The 18,511-nt window shown below is 41.7% G+C and overlaps 3 protein-coding genes across 3 annotated transcripts in view; all 3 read left to right on the top strand.

Moving 5' to 3' along the window:
* The window catches only part of LOC135228500 (protocadherin alpha-13-like), a 55,798-nt gene extending 48,338 nt beyond the window's left edge, over window positions 1–7,460 (top strand). The window contains exons 2-3 of the mRNA XM_064275016.1: window positions 6,668–6,792; window positions 6,986–7,460. Of these exons, the coding sequence (XP_064131086.1) occupies window positions 6,668–6,792; window positions 6,986–7,460 (600 nt within the window). The remainder of the gene's footprint in view (window positions 1–6,667; window positions 6,793–6,985) is intronic.
* The window catches only part of LOC100656452 (protocadherin alpha-C2), a 223,290-nt gene that overhangs the window by 92,226 nt on the left and 112,553 nt on the right, over window positions 1–18,511 (top strand). The window lies entirely within an intron of this gene.
* Window positions 7,595–10,301, top strand: PCDHAC1 (protocadherin alpha subfamily C, 1). The gene is given in 2 exon segments (XM_010593465.3): window positions 7,595–9,966; window positions 9,968–10,301. Coding segments are annotated over 2 exon segments (2,448 nt in total). The 3' UTR covers window positions 10,044–10,301.

Raw genomic sequence — 18,511 nt, forward strand, 5'->3', positions numbered from 1 at the left:
AATTCTGGAACATTTAATGGTGCTCACAAGGAATCTGTACATGGACCAAGAGGCAGTCATTTGAACAGTACAAGGGGATACTGTATGGTTTAAAGTCAGAAAAGGTGTGCATTAGGGTTGTATCCTTTCACCATACCTATTCGATCTGTATGCTGAGCAAATAATCCAAGAAGCTGGCCTATATGAAGAAGAATGGGGCATCAGGATTGGAGGAAGACTCATTAACAACCTGGGTTATGCAGATGACACAACCTTGCTTGCTGAAAGTGTAGAGGACTTGAAGCACTTACTGATGAAGATCGAAAACCACAACCTTCAGTATGGATTACACTTCAACATAAAGAAAACAAAAATCCTTACAACTGGACCAATAATCAACATTATGATAAATGGAGAAAAGATTGAAGTTGCCGAGGATTTCATTTTACTTCGATAAATAAGGAAGACTGAAGAATTGATGCCTTTGAATTGTGGTGTTAGTGAAGGATATTGAATATACCATGGACTGCCAAAAGAACAAACAAATCTGTTTTGGAAAAAGTACAACCAGAATGCTCCTTAGAAGCAAAGATGGAGAGACTACGTCTCACATACTTTGGACGTGTTACTAGGAGGGATCAGTCCCTGGAGAAAGACATCATGCTTGGCAACGTGAAGGTCAGAGAAAAAGAGTTAGACCCTCAAGGAGATGGGTTGACACATTGGCTGCAACAATGGGCTCAAGCATAGCAATAGTTGTGAGGATTGTGCAGGAGGGGGCAATGTTTCCTTCTGTTGTGTGTGGGGTCACTATGTGTTGGAACCGACTTGACGGCACCTAAAAACAACAACATATATATATGTATACACTTTATTAGTTTTGCTTCTCTGGAGAACCCAGCCTAAGATGCCATAGATGTATAAGTTTATTTCCGGACTTTCAATTCTGTTCCATTGGTTTATGTGTCTATTTTTATACCACTACCATCCTGTTTTGGGGGGGGTTACCATCCTGTTTTGATTACTGTAGCTGTATAGTATGTTTTAAAATCAGAAAGTGTGCGTCCTCCTACTTTGTTTTTCTCTTTCAACATTGCTTTAGCTATTTGGGGCCTCTTGTTGAGAATTTGTTTTTGTATTTCTGTAAAGAAGGCTGTTGGAATTTTCATCGGGTTTGCATTGAATCTCTAGGTCATTTTGGGTAGTACTGACATGTTAACAATACTAATTCTTCCAATCCATAAACATGGAACATCTTCCCATTTATTTTAAAATATTCTTGACTTACAATGAATGCCTTTTTTTCTGACAGCATGGGAAAACCACTTCTACCATCCATCTGCTGCCCTTGGTTTGACACTGCATGAAGATAAACTAGACTTCTATTGCTGGTAGTGGAAATCTGAAGTTGATTTTTAATCTCAGAAAGTTTTCTTGAATGATGTCTTCAAATATTTTTTCTTTTCTATTTGTTTGGTCTCTTCGAGGACATCTAGTAGGAGTATGTTGGCTCCACTTTTTATTTGCTCCTAAGTTACACTTTTCTAATACTTTCTAATTATTTATTCTTTTTAAATATATTTTTTTCTGAACACTCTCAAATGTTTCTTCTTGTTCTTGAGTGCATGCCATGCAGGGCCTGTGCACCTTTTTACTGCTTCCAATGTGACCTTAATTTTTGTGATAATTTTGTGTTTCTCTTCCATTTATTTCATGAACTTTGCCAGCTCAGTTTTCATGGTTTTCTGTGGCCTTTTCACTTTCTCATTGTTACTTTCTAGCTCTGTTTTGAACTGTTGATTTCCTGGGGCTATTTTGAATTGAGTTTTGTGAATCTTATTATTAGATGTCTTTAGTTAAAAATTTCCAGGTGTCATCTCACCCCACCTGGACCAAAGGAGAAAGAAGAACACCAAGGACACAGGGTAATTATGAGCCACATAAACCAGAGACTACATCAGCCTGAGACCAGAAGAACTAGATGGTGCTCAGCTACAACCCATGACTGCCCTGACAGGACACGACAGAGAACTCCTGAAGGAGCAGGAGAGCAGTGGTATGCAGATCCCAAAATTTCGTAAAAAGACCAGACTTAATGGTCTGACTGAGACTAGAAGGACCCCGGTGGTCATGGCCCTCAGACCTTCTGTTGTTCCAGGACAGGAACCATTCCCAAAGCCAACTCTTCAGAAAGGGATTGGACTGGACAATGGGATGGAGAGGGATGCTGGTGAGGAGCGAGCTTCTTGGATCAGGTGGACACTTGAGACTATGTTGGCATCTCCTGTCTGGAGGGGGGATGCGAGGGTAGAGGGGGTTAGAAGCTGGCGAAATGGGCACAAAAAAAGAGTGGAGGGAGGGTGCGGGCTGTCTCATTGGGGGAGAACAATTGGGAGTATGTAGCAAGGTGTATATAAGTTTTTGTGTGAGAGACTGATTTGATTTGTAAACTTTCACTTAAAGCACAATAAAAATTTTAAAAAATTTCCAAGTGTATTTTAATCTGTAATATTTCATATTTATTTTCTCCTTTTTTCTTGCAATATCTTGTGTAGATCCTATGTTGGCTCTTATTTGACTATCCTCTTTGAATGGAATTCCCCCAAGACCAGTTATTTTCAGGTGAAAAATATAACAATGGATGGGCCAGCAGTGCCTGAGGCTAACACAAACATTTCCTTATTTACTGTTTGATATAGAGTGGTTTGTGTGTGCTGTGGCTTTTATGTATCTTCAACTGGTGAGGCTAGGCAGCTGCAGGGCAGCTTATCATCCAGAATTTTCTCTTCATCTTGCCATATCTTTAGATTTATTCTTGAAATAATAGTGCATCTGCTTATTATCATAACCAGTCCTGCTTTCTCTCTTATTTTGTGTTGACAAATAGGATTAAAGGGGAGTCTTGCCTTCAGCCAGTGTACCTAGATCTTTTTGTTTCAAACAAGGAGTCATTGGTTTTGCATCTCAGTGTGTGTCACTACTTTGGAAAACACCAATCTACCAGCTCTTCCCAAGATGTCCAGTGGCAGGTATCATCTCTAGCATTCTCTTACATTTTGATCTCATTTTCATGATACTTGGTAATTCCCCTTTATAGTATTGTTGAAGTTCAAACATTTTATAGAGTTTCATCCAAGACAAGATTTTATTTTTTGTCTGCTGTTGTTTTTGATGAGTTTCATTGAGGAGAAAGGACATTAGCAATATCTATTTTTATTTAGCCATAACTGGTAGAAATCCTACATTTTGTCTAGTTATTGCACATGTGTAGGGAAACTGGTTCTATATATCTTCTTGTTGAACTATTTTGATTCTAATTGCTTTTTCCTTTGATTCTCTGGGTTTTACAAGTAGAAAACTATATTACCTATAAATTTTTTCAGAAGCCCTGGTGGCAAAGTGGTTGAAGTGCTCTGCAGGTTGTTTGAACCCACCAGCTGCTCTGCAGGAGAAAGTTGTGGCAGCCTGCTTTCATAAAGATTTACAGCCTTGGAAACCCTATGGGGCAATTCTACCCTCTCCTTTAGGGTCACCATGAGTCAGAATATACTTGTCTGTCCACAGCAGGTTTGTTTGTTTTTAAGTAAATTTTATCATTTAACAATGTATTTTATCATCCTTTCTAAAATATTTGTGTGTGTACATATACCCCATTGCCATCATGTTGATTTGACTCATAAAGACCCTATAAGACAGGGTAGAGCTGCCCCATAGGGTTTCCAAAGCTATAATCTTCATGGAAGCAGACTGCCATATCTTTCTCCCAGGGAGCAGCTGGTGGATTCCAACTGCTGAGAGAGCTTGTCCACTGAGCCATCATAGCTATAACAAGTGCCCTGTTATGCTCTTGATTTTTATGTGAATAACTGTGATGTTTCACTGTTTAAAATGAAAGTGCTATTGTTCTGTGATAGCTGTCAACTTTTAATCAAATTCCTTTTAAGCATTTACCATGACCACCTAATGATATTTTGTTTAGCATTTTTGCAACTATTATACAGTGTGAAATTGGTGTAGAGCCTTTTTTGAGGAATGCTGGTAGTATCTTCGTCAGATTTTGACTTCTAGTTAGATAATCTTGGTTGGCTAGAAATAAAAGAATATTGTCCATTGGAGATAACTTTGATAGTTGCTCCCCCCCGCCCCCACACACTAGCCAGTTGCGAGGGCAATCCCAAAGGCAACAGCTGGAAGTGAAGGTGATGAAACGGGCTCGGAAAGGTTTGGTTCACACTCTGAAAAAAAATGGTGGCAAAAGCCAGGTTGATCGGACCAGAGCCTTTTAATAAGGAGAAATTTATGCACAGAGAACCAAAACCCGTTGCAGTTGAGTGGATTCTGACAAACAGCGACCCTGTAGGATGGAGTAGAACTGCCCCATAAGGTTTCTGAGGGCTGGTGGATTCGAACTGCCAACTTTTTGGTTAGCAGCTGAACTCTTGGCCACCAGGGCTCATATGTACAGAGGGCAGGGTTGAATTCCGCTACCCACAAGTTCAAGGGCTGGCAATTACCCAGGCCAAAATGTTTGCGCACAGGGGGATCTTTGTTCTAAAAGCTTAAGTACTCAGGGAGCGGGTGCATTACAAAGGAAGAAAAGAATGTGACACCAGAGGCCCCAGGGAAGGGGGGAAGGGGAGAAGGGGAAGCCTTGAAACCGCTGAGGAAGCGGTTCCAGGAGTGTTTACTTTACTGATTGATGGTTGCATTTGCACTTAAAGGCAGTTAATCTGTAGCTGTTAGTTCAGCATATGGAAAGCACCCGTTTAATGTCTCTAACACAGGACAGGGTTGTGGCCTGGTCAGCTACTTTGGCTCGTTCCCATAGTTCTTTGCGGGCAGGATTCATGTCCATTATGTCTAAACCCCACAAATTTAGGCATTATTTAATACTCTACCGTCAGATGAGGGTGGTTCGTCATCCTTGCAGGCCTTCCCTTTCAGCCACACTTGATGAAAATTTTCATCTGCAGCTTGGAGGAAAATCTAGTGTGCATGCTTACCAAATAAAAAAAAATTTTTTTTTTTTGGAATATGAAATACAATCTTGTTAAAATTATAATATCCTCGTGATGACAAATTCTCTGGTAGGTATGAGATTTACTGTTTTCTTGTTTGGTTTCAAGATCTCTAATCAGAGTTTATGCATTATGGTTGAAATATTTTGAGTTTAAAACTTGAGGCCAAGTTTGGTGGAGAGCTTTGTAATAATTGTTTTGACAATAAAGTCCAAGGAGAAATCAGGATTATGTTTTTGCGTAGACTCCACTTAAAGTTGTGCTTGTGCTTAATTAAAAACTTGAAAATGCCTGATTAGGAGAAACTACGAAAAATGCCAAAAAGTGGTAAAATGCAATATTGACAATAAAAGGTCTTGTTGAAGAGAAGTTTTGTTAATGCATGATTTTAATGTTCATCTAGTCATCTTATCTGAAAGGCAGGTTTTTAGCTTTCCTGGTCTTTTGGATATCCTCTCTCAAATACTGCTTTCCCACAAGTCTTTTGTTTGAATAAGAATACAATGTTGTGCCTAAAGATAGGAAAGCATGCGGTGGAACAAATCCCACTGAATGAGTGTTATCCATTTATTCTTCACACAAACGAAATCTTTTGGAAAAAAGATGTCAATGGAAGTTTGAGTGGAGAAATGTGAAAAAGGGAAATGAAAAGTCCGAGAAGTGTGCGAAGGAGGAGGAATTTTTGTCATGATTTTCCTGTATGAGTTTTTCCTTCTCTCCACCACCTAATCCATACTTACACATGCTGTCTTCCTAGATACAGTTCAAAATTCTTAAACCTGGTATAATTGGAGGCTTGAATGCAGGTTTAAAAGTAAGGGTCAGCTGTCTCCCAAAAGTAAGTACATCTCTCCATGTGTATTTTGTCTGCTGCTTATGGAAAGGCAGAAAGAATAACCTTTCACCCCAAAGCAGTAAACTTGGTTAGCAGCATTAAACTGAAATTAGGAAATGCAAATCCTAATCTATGGTAGATAATTATTTTATTTTTGGTTCTGAAGTTTGGTGAAGAATTGAAGAAATTCAATTTTTGTGGTCTATTTCACATCCTAATGAGGATTCCCAATGATAGCTATACGTGTTCTTGACTCTCCCTAGCGCTTTAATGGGCTGACATTTTCCTTCTTTATCTGAGACTTGTATCAGTGATATTTTGGTTTCTTAACTCAGAAAAGTAAACTAGCTAGGAGCATTTACTACTTACATTGTTTTATTATGCTGCATCTTGCTCTTTCTATTTCCTGAAACAGATAAGGGAAGAGTTTGTGATGTTCAGGGGAGGTGATTTGGTCTTAGTGGCACCAATCTCATTTTTTACCCTTAAGAGAATGCTTGAGTCCCCCTACCTACACACTTTAATCATTAATTAGAAAACATTACAGAAGTTTTCAGATATACTAGTATGTCTAAACCCCACAAATTTTCCGTGCAGAAAACTGGCATGAAAGCGAAGCTCGAGAAAATATGGGCCAGTCTGTTCTCACCCTGCTTCACTGCTGTTTTCTAAATATTTATAGAGAAAATAAAGCTCCAGTTTTCTGGTCACACTCTGGAGAGTGCCTTAATTCTTTTTCCTCGTCTTCACACGTCCTGTTTGGGGATGAGTTGTCAGGTCTTCCTGAGTTTCTGATTTTTGATATTGTCTGGTTCATGACCTCCTCTTTCCCTAGAGCGTCAAGGAGGGCTTACAAAGCACTCCCACTGGGGCCTCCTGGGGACGGAGAAAAATCTATCCCGCAAAGAGCGAACAAAGAACCGTAAAGCTTGCGCTCTGCTGCTGTGGCGCCTGGAAAAAGTAAGAATCAGGAGGAAGCTTGAGGCGGACACCATTCCCCAAATTGCCTCTCCCTGGTCGCCTGTGTTTAACTCTTGGCGACATAAGAGACCCGCAGTGGAGAGAGGCTGGGAGTCCAGCACTAAAAGCCCCACAGCACTTGCTTAACTCTAGAAGGCGTGGTCGTTCACGTTCACTGAACCTCCTCTCACAGTCTCCTCCCAGCGTTTCCCTCTGAGTCCAGCTCCCTTCCGCGGGCAGTTAAGACGTTAATGGGTCCCAGGCGCTGGGGACTCGACGCTCGGCCTTCCTGGAGCCCGGGAGCAGTTGGCGGGAGGAGTCCGCCGGGGTCAGCCCCCGTTGCAAGCAGCTTTCAGGCAGAGCTTGTGGGTGCTCGCTACTGTCCTAGGAATCGCCACTGCCGTTTAAGGAGAGTTGTGTCAGTTTATCCCAGCGTCTTCCTGGCGCTGCCCCGCCCCCGTGCGGGGGCTGGGAGCGAAATCCCGGTTCGCAGCCCAGGGAGGCTGCGCTCCCGCAGCGCGCAATCCACCTCGTCTCAGCAACTGCAGGCGGCGCTGTGCTCCTCCGCACCGGGCGGCTGGGCTTTCCCAGACGGCTGTCAGACCTCCGCTCTAGCAAGCCCTGCTCCAGGCGGGCCAACCCCGGCAGCTCCGGTGTTTGAAGGCTGAACGTCGGCGGTCGCGGCACTTCCAAGCCCGCGGCGGCTGGGCGGAGCTTGCTCCTGCTCTCGGCTCGTGCTCTCCCGGAGTCCGGGGCATGGTTCCGTGTCGCCGCTGGTGGAGCGCGGACGCCGAGTGGGAGCATGGTGGGCTGGGAAGGTGGCGGCTCTGTGTGGGTCTCCTGCGGCGCTGCCGCCGGGCAGCTCGAATACTTGGTGTTGGAGGAGACGGAGCGGGGAGTAGCTGCAGGCAATGTCGCCGCGGACTTGAAACTGTCGGCAGCCGCTCTGTCCTTGAGGAACTTTCGCCTCCTTTCCAGTCCCAATGAGCCCTACTTCGGAGTGGACGCCGCCAGCGGTAACTTGGTGGTCCGAGAGCCGGCGGACCGCGAGCGGCTGTGCGGGGCCAAAGCTGCCTACGTCCTGACCTATGAGCTGATACTCCGTGACCCGCTGGAGCTGGTCGAGATGCGCGTTCACGTCCTAGACACCAGTGACAACTCGCCTCTTTTCTCTGCCGGCGACGTGCAGCGCCACATCCCCAAGTTCCTGACACCCGCAGCCCGCTTTACTCTCCCCAACGCTCAAGATGCCCATGAGGGAAGCAACGGGGTGCTAAGCTACAGCCTCAGTCCCAGCCAGCACTTCCGCCTGGACATGGGGGCGCAGGTGGACGGCAGGGAATACCCAGAGTTGGTGTTGGAGAAAACGCTGGATCGCGAGCAGCGCGCCACCCACCGCCTGGTGCTCATGGGTCGGGACGGCGGGCGGCCCACGCGCTCTGGAGACGCACAAGTCACTGTCATCATGGTGGACACCAACAACAACGTGCCTGTATTTGAGCGTTCCGTATACCGCACGTAGATTCCAGAGACTGCCCCCAATGGGACTGTGTTGTTCCGACTTTAGGCCTCGGACCCAGATGAAGGCTCAAATGGGGAAATCTGGCACTCCTTAAGCAATAGCACGTGAGCAGAGCTGAGACACCTTTTTCACGTGCACCCTAGAAGTGGGGAGGTACGTGTATCTGCGTCACTAGGTCCCCCTGAAAGGCTGTTGGAGGCATACATCGAGGCGAGGGATGAAGGCACCTCTGGCCTAGCTAGCACTGCTACACTGCCGGTGGAGGTGACTGACGTGAATGATCATGCTCCTGAGGTGAACCTCGTGAGGTTATCCAGCCCGGTTCCGGAGGACGCCGCCCCTGGCACGGTGATTGCCCTCCTTAGTGTAAGGGATGAGGACCTCGGTCCCAATGGTAGGGTCACCTGTAGCATATCCAGCGGAGGCCCTTTTCAGCTAAAGGTTTCTTTTGACAACTTCTACAGCCATCTGACTGATCGGCCGCTGGACCGGGAACAGATGAGCGAATACCAGGTCCTAATCACCGCTTCAGATGGTGGCTCGCCCCCGCTGAGCACCCGCAGAACACTGACTGGGTTTGTTGCTGATGTGAACGGCAATACACCAAGCTTCCCGCAGCAGCCGCAGCAGGAAATCTTTGTGGCTGAAAACAATGGCCCCGGGGCCTCCCTGGGCCGCCTGTTTGCCCAGGACCCGGACCTGGGGAAGAATGGCCTTGTCTTCTATGAGCTGTTGGATGTTAATGCTGAAGACCCGCCAGTCACTAGCTTGGTGGCGGTGGAATCGTCCAGTGGGGCTATCCCTGCCAAAACTTCCTTTGACTTCGAGCAGCTCAGGGGGCTTCCCTTCCATGTGGAAGCCAGAGATGGTGGCATTCCTCCCAGAAGTGCAACAGTGACTGTGAACTTGTTTGTAGTGGATAGGAACGACAATGTTCCAGTCATCTTGCTTCCTGTGCCAAGGAATGGCTCTGTACCAGTGGAAATTGTGTGCTGCTCTGCCAGAAGTGGACATTTGGTCACAAAAGTGGTAGCAGAGGATGCGGATAGTGGCTCCAATGCATGGCTTTCCTACCATGTCTCTCAGCCTTCTGATTCTAGCCTTTTCAGTATTTCAGCTAGTATGGGAGAGCTTCGGACAGCTCGCTTAGTTCTTCCCACTGATGCAATTAAGCAGAGAGTGGTGGTAGTAGTTCAGGACCGTGGAGACCCACCACTTTCCTCCTCCATCACTCTGGATGTGTTGTGGAGCAACTCTGCCCCTTGGGTCCTTCCAGACTTCGAAGATCCCTGGGAAACAGGAGGGCAGCTTTCTGCCCAGAACTTGTATTCAGTCATTGCTCTGGTCTGTATTTCCTTTTTATTTCTTGAATGCTTTTTCTTCCTGAGCAACAAATTGAACCAGAGCCTAGCTTGTTGCTCTCAGAGCTGCTAGGCAGTGTGCTGTTGCTCTCCAGAGGAACTGAGGTATGGAAAGAGGATGACTTCAAATCCTTGCATGACATCAACAACAATAGATGTCACTGCAGTCGAGAGATTGTCTCGGGCGTATCTCTATCGGGCCTTTTTGGGACTTGGTTCTGGTAACAACCGTTTGCTGTTGTGTGGGGAATACAGTGCTGCTGACCTGAGAAATCTGGCCACTGGGGTAGGACTGTATTCAGATTTGGAATAGGAAAGGAGATCATGCAAATATCAGTGCCATGGTAAGCAAATGTTATGGGACTTGATTCCCCTTGACCAGAAGGGGGCTGCTAGCTGTGTTCTGAACTGTTTCTAAGATGAGCCTTTGGTGGCATTTAATCAGTTAGATTGAACACACCTGCTTACGACCCCAGTGCTAAGAATTCTGAGAGTCTAAAAGTATTAGAAAACTGTCCTTGGCCTCAAGGAGCTTACAGTTTTTTTTTTTTGGAGGAGAAACAAGTCTGAAAAACCTCAAACCTATTAAAAAACAATCAAAATAATATAGCCTAAAGTTGCAAAATTAAAAATAATAAAATGCCAAAGTTTCTGGTCCAGGTAATAAATGATCTGGAGCTTCTTAAAATAATTCCTTTTAAGAATTCCTGTTATGAATTACTTAAGGCAAATATCGCTTCATTCAAATGTATTTCTTGAGCCACAGATATGTGTAAGGTACTCATTCACAGTGGTGAATGAAAAATATGTAAGAGTCTTTGTATAATATGAGCTTAAATTCTATCATGGAAGATAGTACATGATAAAATGATGATAACAAGTTGCATTGAGTGTTTCAAGAAGAGAGAGAACCTGAGAAAACATACGTGAGGGGGTAGATCAGAGAAGGCTTTGTGGTAGAGATGGCACTTGAATTGGGTCTTAAATGATGTCAATGAATAAAATGTGGCATAATTCGTAGCCTATACTCTTCATGAATACTGTTTTGGAAAAGCAATCTTCTTTGACAATTACACTCCAAATTATAACTATAGCTCCACAGAAGTGTTTTTTAAGTATATACAAATTATAACCATGTTTCAGAACACCTATTTGCACTGATGGAAAGAAGATAACAACATTGGGTATAGGATTTGTAACCTCCCATTTATATACTTTATTGATATATATCACAAAGAAGAAAGATGAGTCACTGCTAAGTTGGAAACATTTTAATGTTCAAACGTGCGTTTACCAAAGTCCATTCAACTTGGATTTAATTTTCTTACTATTTTAGAAGCCAAATATACTTAACAAATAAGTAAATAACCTATTTGAGAGTTATGCATCTATTAAGAGTTAAATGAAACAAATATTTCAATTTATCCAGTGGTCCTTTGACATTTCAGAACTTAGAAAGGGGTCAGAATGCATTTCCTAGCAATTCTACAATTTTACTTTCTGACTTCTCGTAGAGATCATAGATACAAAGGAAGGAGGTATACAGAAATTAGGGAAGGGAATTGAAGCATTTCTTGTTTTACTCTTTCAGATAATAAGTGGGATGTAAGTTATTCTTCCGCAAATAATGTTAACTGCAAATAAAATAGGTTTACATCTACTATAAATTTGCCTACTTAGTGTTCTCACGTGATATAATAAAATCCACTATATAAGATATGCTTAGTAAATGCTTGCTGAATGAGTGAATAAATATGTGGATGTATGAAGTGGATGATCACACTGTTCGATACAGAGGGAAAAACTTTAACTTTTCTACTTTACATGTGTAAGTATGGTTAAAAAGTTTAAAGGCAGCTTTCAAATATTTTATTTCAATGATTACTTTCTTTCTTCTGTTGTATACTAATGAAACATAACATAACAGGGGTTTCTGGTCCTGCAACTAGTATGAAAAACCTTAATGCTGTATTCAGTGGCTAAGTATGAGTTCAATTCCTATAGATGACAGAAAGGTTAATAGGGATGCATATCATTACATTGTGAAATTTGCGGTGAATATTATTTCAGGTGTAAAAACAGTTAATGTATGTACTCTTTTTCTATGAAGAAAATTCACTATTTCTTTTATTTTCTTGCTTTCTGCAGCAAAGACAGTTGAAAATACCGATGTAGCTATGAAGTTTGGGAGCCAGGAGTTGTTTGAGAAATATATTTTGACTGGACGAGAAAGGAAAGAGATAGGAAGACCAGTGGATCTGGAATTTGGAAGGAAAATTAGCTATTTAAAAGAAGTAGCGTAACCTAAGAGTTGAAGGCTGACTTGATGGCAGCTAACAAGAACAAAGAAAAATGCCCCCCTCATTTTTTACTTATATGAATGATGAAGTTAAAGAGAGAGATTTTTCACGTATGCAGGAATGTTGTGTCATTGCATTCATCTACCTGAGCAATCTCTTTTCATTATTGTTGATATTTAGCTTTTTAAGTAATCTAATGTCTGCTAATAATTTTTGTGGGCCGTATATTTCCTTATATATAAAGTAAGTATGGTGCATAAAATACAAACATGAATAAAATAATCTCTGTAAAGCTAGAGTATTTGTAATTCACACAGGCATTTGTTATTTACTTCTTTTTGTCCAATCACATATTGATCCAATTTTGGGTTTTTGGAAAAGAATACTTGTCATAGTGTTCATTGAATGCCTTCGTGACAACTACAGAATTCTGGAAACAAAATATTTGTTGCTTGAATTTTATAAAACAAGAACTCTTTGAAAAGTGTGAAATTTCACAATGATTTTAACTGTGTGCCTGAGTCATATAAATCATGTTGAAGCATTCTGTTTATATTTTGTTTGGATTTTAAGCTCTTCACTCTTAATTTAGTTTGCACTGTACATTAACATAGTGCATATTAAAATTTGTCAGTTTAAGAAATTCAGGACAACATGGTTTTTACTAATGTCTCTCCTACTGATAATACTTAACCCAAAAAAACCCAGTGCCATCAAGTGGATTTCAACTTATAGCGACCCTATAGGACAGAATAGAACTGCCCCATGGAGTTTCCAAGGAGTGCCTGCTGGATTGGAACTGCTGACCCTTTGGTTAGCATCTGTAGCAGTTAACCACTACGCTGCCAGGGTTTCCCTGATAATACTTAACAGATATATAAAGAAAAAATTGATTCACTGATATGCAACAACTAGGCAACATATGTCTCATGTCAATGTTTTCTGTTAAGATTCTTTTTCTTTTTTTATTATGTTTTAGGTGAAAGTTTGCAGCACAAATATGTTTCTCACCTGAAAATTTATACACAAATTGTTTTGTGACATTGGTTGCAATCCCTGCAATGTGCCAGCACTCTCCCTCATTTCCTTTACACCTCGGATTCCCCGTGTCCGTTCATCTAAGTTTTCTATCCCTTCCTACCTTCTCAGTTTTGCTTTTAGGCAGGTGTTGCCCATTAGGTCTCCTGTACTTGATTGAACTAAGAAACACGTTCCTCACGTGTGTTATTGTTTGTTTTATAGGCCTGTCTAATCTTTGGCTGAAAGAAAGGTGGACTTTGGGAGTGGCTTCAGTTCTGAGTTAGCAGGGTGTCCATAGGCCACAGTTTTGGGGGTCCCTCCAGTGTCTGTCAGACCAGTAAGTCTGGTCTTTTTTTGTGAATTTGAATTTTGTTCTGCATTCTTCTCCTGCCCTGTCTGGGACGCTCTATTGTGATCCCTGTCAGAGCCGTCTGTGGTGGTAGCAGGCAGCATCTACTTCTTCTGGGCTCAGGCTGTTGGAGGCTGTGGTTCATGTGGTCCATTAGTCCTTTGGACTGATATTTTCCTTGCATCTTTGGTTTCCTTTATTCTCCTTTGCTTCAAACATGATGGGACCAATAGATGTATTTTACATGGGTACTCGCAAGATTTTAAGACCCCAGATGCCACTCACCAAAGTAGGATGTAGAACATTTTCTTTATGAACTGTGTTATGCCAATTGACCTAGATGCCCCTCAAGGCCATAGTCCCCAGGCCTTAGCCCCGGTAATTCAGCCCCCAAGGTGTTTGGGTATGTCTAGGAAGCTTCTATGGCTTTGCCTTGGTCAAGTTGTGCTGACTCTGTTAAGATTCTTCATGGGTAATTTAATTTTTTTGGATTGGTACCTAAGATGGTACCTGTAAGATGTAAATTTCTATTTCCATTTAAAATGGATTGCATTGGCAGATTGTTTTAGATAATACATATTAATGTTGCAAAATACATGAAGCACTCAGCCTACAACTGACTTTATTAAATATTCCACATGAAAATTATAGTTTGAACAGACCAGTGTTATATTAGCATATTGTTCTTCTGAAATTAAAGCGGTTTCTTTTTTGCCAGGATATATAGGAGAGTTCCCCTTTGCAGCCTAATTTGTTAACAGACTGGTAGACTGTGTTTGGCATTCTAGGTGGGCTTTTGTTTTATTTTCAAGTTGTTGAGTAGTATGCATTCCATAAATAGACTTTCCCATATGTTAATTAAATATTTCCTTGTATCTGTTTTGCCTTTGAAACTGATAACCATACTTTGAAAAACTTTATAGGGTACTGTAAGTAAGGAAGCGTGCATGCGATATGAGATATATTCAGATGAAAAACATGTAGACAGTACAACGGTATTTGTTACACAATATAGAACCAGTATAAAGGAAGGAAAAAATAGCATCCTAACTTGAGTAGACAGAAGGGAAAAGCAATGCCTGAGAAACCTATGAATGGGAAAGTATTGATGACATGTCTGATAATGTTAATGGCGTATCGATTTTTGTTGCTTCCACATTTGCAGATCAAGGGAAACAAAACTATTCAGAGACTCAATAACACTTAGAGCTTGGGTAAGATGAAGGTGGAATAAATTGCTAAACGGTTTTTTACATTGTTCAAATGAAAGTAATATGAATATTAGAAATATAAATATTTGGCAGTACATCAAATGAATATGGATCACAGTCCAGGATTTTGACTAAAGTATTATGGGAAGTAAGGGATTTGTTGGTAAGGGTTACTCTTAAAAATAAAAGCTAAATGATAAGGGTGGTTCCTGATTTTGTTCCCAGTTTTAATTGAAAGGATAAGAGAATGATAGAGGACATAAATTATGTGTATCTTTTATATTAAATTTATGAAAAATAAAGCCTTAAGATAATAATTTCCTTCTCAAACTATATTTATAAACATAGAAGGTCATTATATGTTCGTCTAGAATTTGTCTTGGAATCTATGAACAAATGTGGAATTACATATCCTCCTGTGCTTCAGAAAGAGAAAAAAAACCCCTTTGTATCTCATCCCAAATTGTTGGCTGGTCCTAGAGCCATCTGGTTACCAATTACATATATGCTTTTTTAGCAGAACTCTAGTGACATACCCTCCAAAATGCAGTCTCTGAATTCAGGCACAATATAGTTATTCTTTAGAATCTTTAGGTCTACAGCTGTTTGGTTTAGACTCCAAATGATGTTCATACATAATAATAATATAATTATTAAGACAGTTTTGGGTTTTTGCGTCTACAGTCATCATTGAGGCTGGCCCGTCATTTTCCTTTTTTTGTAAATCAGAGTTCAGTATCAAGGTTATGCTGGTCCCATAAAAAAGAAAGTTTTTTTTTTCTATTCTCTGGGAGTGTTTATTAAGATTGATGATATCTCTTTCTTAAATATTGGTGTAATTCACTAGTGAAGCTCCCTGAGCGTAAAGCTTTTTTTTTTTTTTTTTTTGGCTTTAACAAACAAATTATTTTCTCACAGTTTAGAAGGCTAGAAGTCCAGATTCAGGGTTCCAGCTCTAGGAGAAGGCTTTTTCTCTCTGTTGGCTCTGGAGGAAGGTCTTTGTCTTTTCTGAGTTTCTGCCCCTGGACATTGTTTATGTGTCTTGGCATCTCTCTTTCCTCATTTCTGCTTCTTAGCTTGCTCATTTAATCTCTTTTATATCTCAAAAGAAATTGATTCAAGATATATTCCACACTAATCCTGTCTCATTAACATAACAGCCCATTCTAAATGGGATTATAACCACAAGCATAAAAAAAACCCGTTAGGAATTACAACATATTTTGGGGGGATACAATTCAATCCATAACATTCCACGCATTGTTGTTGTTAGGTGTCGTCGAGTTGGTTCCGACTCATAGCGACCCTATGCACAACAGAATGAAACACTGCCCGGTCCTGAGCCATCCTTACAATAGTTGTTATGCTTGAGCTCATTGCTGCAGCCACTGTGTCAGTCCACCTCCTTGAGGGTCTTCCTCTTTTCCGCTGACCCTGTACTCTGCCAAGCATGATGTCCTTCTCCAGGGACTGATCACTCCTGACAACATGTCCAAAGTATGTAAGACGCAGCCTCGCCATTCTGGCCTCTAAGGAGCATTCTGGCCGCACTTCTTCCAAGACAGATTTGTTCGTTCTTTTGGCAGTCCGTGGTATATTCAATATTCTTCGCCAACACAATTCGAAGGCGTCAACTCTTCTTCAGTCTTCCTTATTCATTGTCCAGCTTTCACATGCATATGATGTGATTGAAAATACCATGGCTTGGGTCAGGCACACCTTAGTCTTCAGGGTGAGGTCTTTGCTCTTCAACACTTTGAAGAGGTCCTTTGCAGCAGATTTACCCAATGCAGTGTGTCTTTTGATTTCTTGACTGCTGCTTCCATGGCTGTTGATTGTGGATCCAAGTAAAATGAAATCCTTGACAACTTCAATCTTTTCTCCGTTTATCATGATGTTGCTCATTGGTCCAGTTGTGAGGATTTTTGTTTTCTTTATGTTGAGGTGTAATCCATACTGAAGGCTGTGGTCTTTGATCTTCATTAGTAAGTGCTTTAAGTGCTTTAGCAGCAGAACATTGTCTGATATAGTGCTGGAAGATGAGCCCCCCAGGTTGGAAGGCACTCAAAAGATGACTGGGGAAGAGCTGGCTCCTCAAAGTAAAGTCGACCTTAATGACGTGCATGGAGTAAAGCTTTCGGGACCTTCATATGCTGATGTGGCACGACTCAAACTGAGAAGAAAAGGCTGCAAACATCCATTAATAATTGGAACCTGGACTGTACAAAGTATGAATCTAGGAAAATTCCACCCATTGGCACCCCAAAATTCATGTCCTTGCCATATACAAAACACGTTCACCCCATCACATCATTGCAAAAGTCTTAAATTACCTCCAAGTCTAGAACCTTATTTTATGAAGCATCTAAATCAAATACGGGTGAGACTTTAGGCATATTCCATCCTGGGGCAAAATTCCTCTTCATTTGTGAACCTGTGAAATCTACATGACAAGCTATCTGTTTCCAAAGCACAATGGTGAAACAGGCACAATGTGGACGTTTCCATTACAATCGGAAGAAGTTGGAGGGAAAGAAGGGATAATGGGCATCTAGCAAGTCCAAAACCTAGCAGAACAAATTGCATTAGCTCTCAAGGATCGAAAATACAGGCAGTCCCTGGGTTACAAACGAATTCCATTCTTAAGTCTTTAAGTTGAATTTGTATGTAAGCTGGAACAGTTAGGTACGGTTTGTATCTAACGTCAGTTAGCAAAATGTTTGTTTTTGTATATAGTGTACACTTCTATACATAAAAACATTAAAGAAACACTTCCAGATGCACTAAAACATCTTTAAGATAATAATACAATAATAGTGTTCTGATGTGCATCACAAAGTAGCACCCGTTTCTTATTACAAACCATTGTATGCACTTTGAATTTTTAATATAAAAGACTTTACAGTGGTTGGTTTATAACTATGGGTTGTATGTAAATTGGATGTTCATACCCCAGGGACTTCCTGGGCAATGGCTCTGGGTGTCGGTGATGCCCTCTGGATTTTGGATGGAGGCCTCTTGGCCCTGTGCTTCAGCTCCGCCTTCCAGGTGCTCTGGGATGGCAACTCAGCTCCTGGCCTTTATGTGGACCCATTCTCCTAGTCCATCTGAGTGGCAGCACCACCTCCTTGGCCCCAGAAGGCCCATTCTTCTGCTCCTTGGCCTTGGCAGACATGCCCCCTCAGCTTTGGGCAGTGGCTTCATTCCACTGAAACACCTTAATGACAGTCCCACACTCCAGAGCTGAGTTGACAAAGATCTGACTCTTTGAAACCTAGAGGCTGTGGCCCCACCCTTTGAGATCCAGGAGACCATGACCCCACCTTTGAAACTGAGAAGGCCTTGCTTCCTGTGCTCCTTCCAACAGTTCTGCTGATCTTAGAGCTGCTCCAGGGATGGTCCTTTTCTTTTCTTCGAGGACAACAGATGTAGCTCCTTTGGCCTGTTTACTGCCTGTAGAATTCCAGAAGCACTGTCTCCTTTTGTTCTTTCTCCGTCCCCTTCAGTCTAAGTTGATGGGTTTTCTTCTGTGGTAGTTAGTTACATCTACCAGTCACAGGCTTAATCTCTCTAACAAAAGATCATGTAGTCACATCCTTGGTGAACATTCCAGGACATATGTCCTTAGTTTGTACAGAAGGATTTTCCATATCTTTAAGTTCTGTTTCCATTTTGCACAGTTAAGTTTTGTGTGTGTGTGGGTGGGGAGGCAGGGAGTTTTAAATCATAAAATCAAAATTTTAAATTAGTAATAAAATTATTCATGTTTTCTGGTTTTATTTCTATAAATTCTGCTTTTCCGGAACTATGTTAATTTCATCTCAACTTTCAAATATTTTGGCATGAAGTTGTTTATAATATCCTCTTGTGATCTTTGTAACAACTTCAGGTTCTGTAGTGATGGTCTCCCTTTTCAATCCTGATACTAATTATGGTCACCCTTCTTCCATTTTTCT

This window comes from Loxodonta africana, chromosome 2 (genome assembly GCF_030014295.1).
Source record: "Loxodonta africana isolate mLoxAfr1 chromosome 2, mLoxAfr1.hap2, whole genome shotgun sequence".
Lineage (NCBI taxonomy): Eukaryota > Metazoa > Chordata > Mammalia > Proboscidea > Elephantidae > Loxodonta > Loxodonta africana.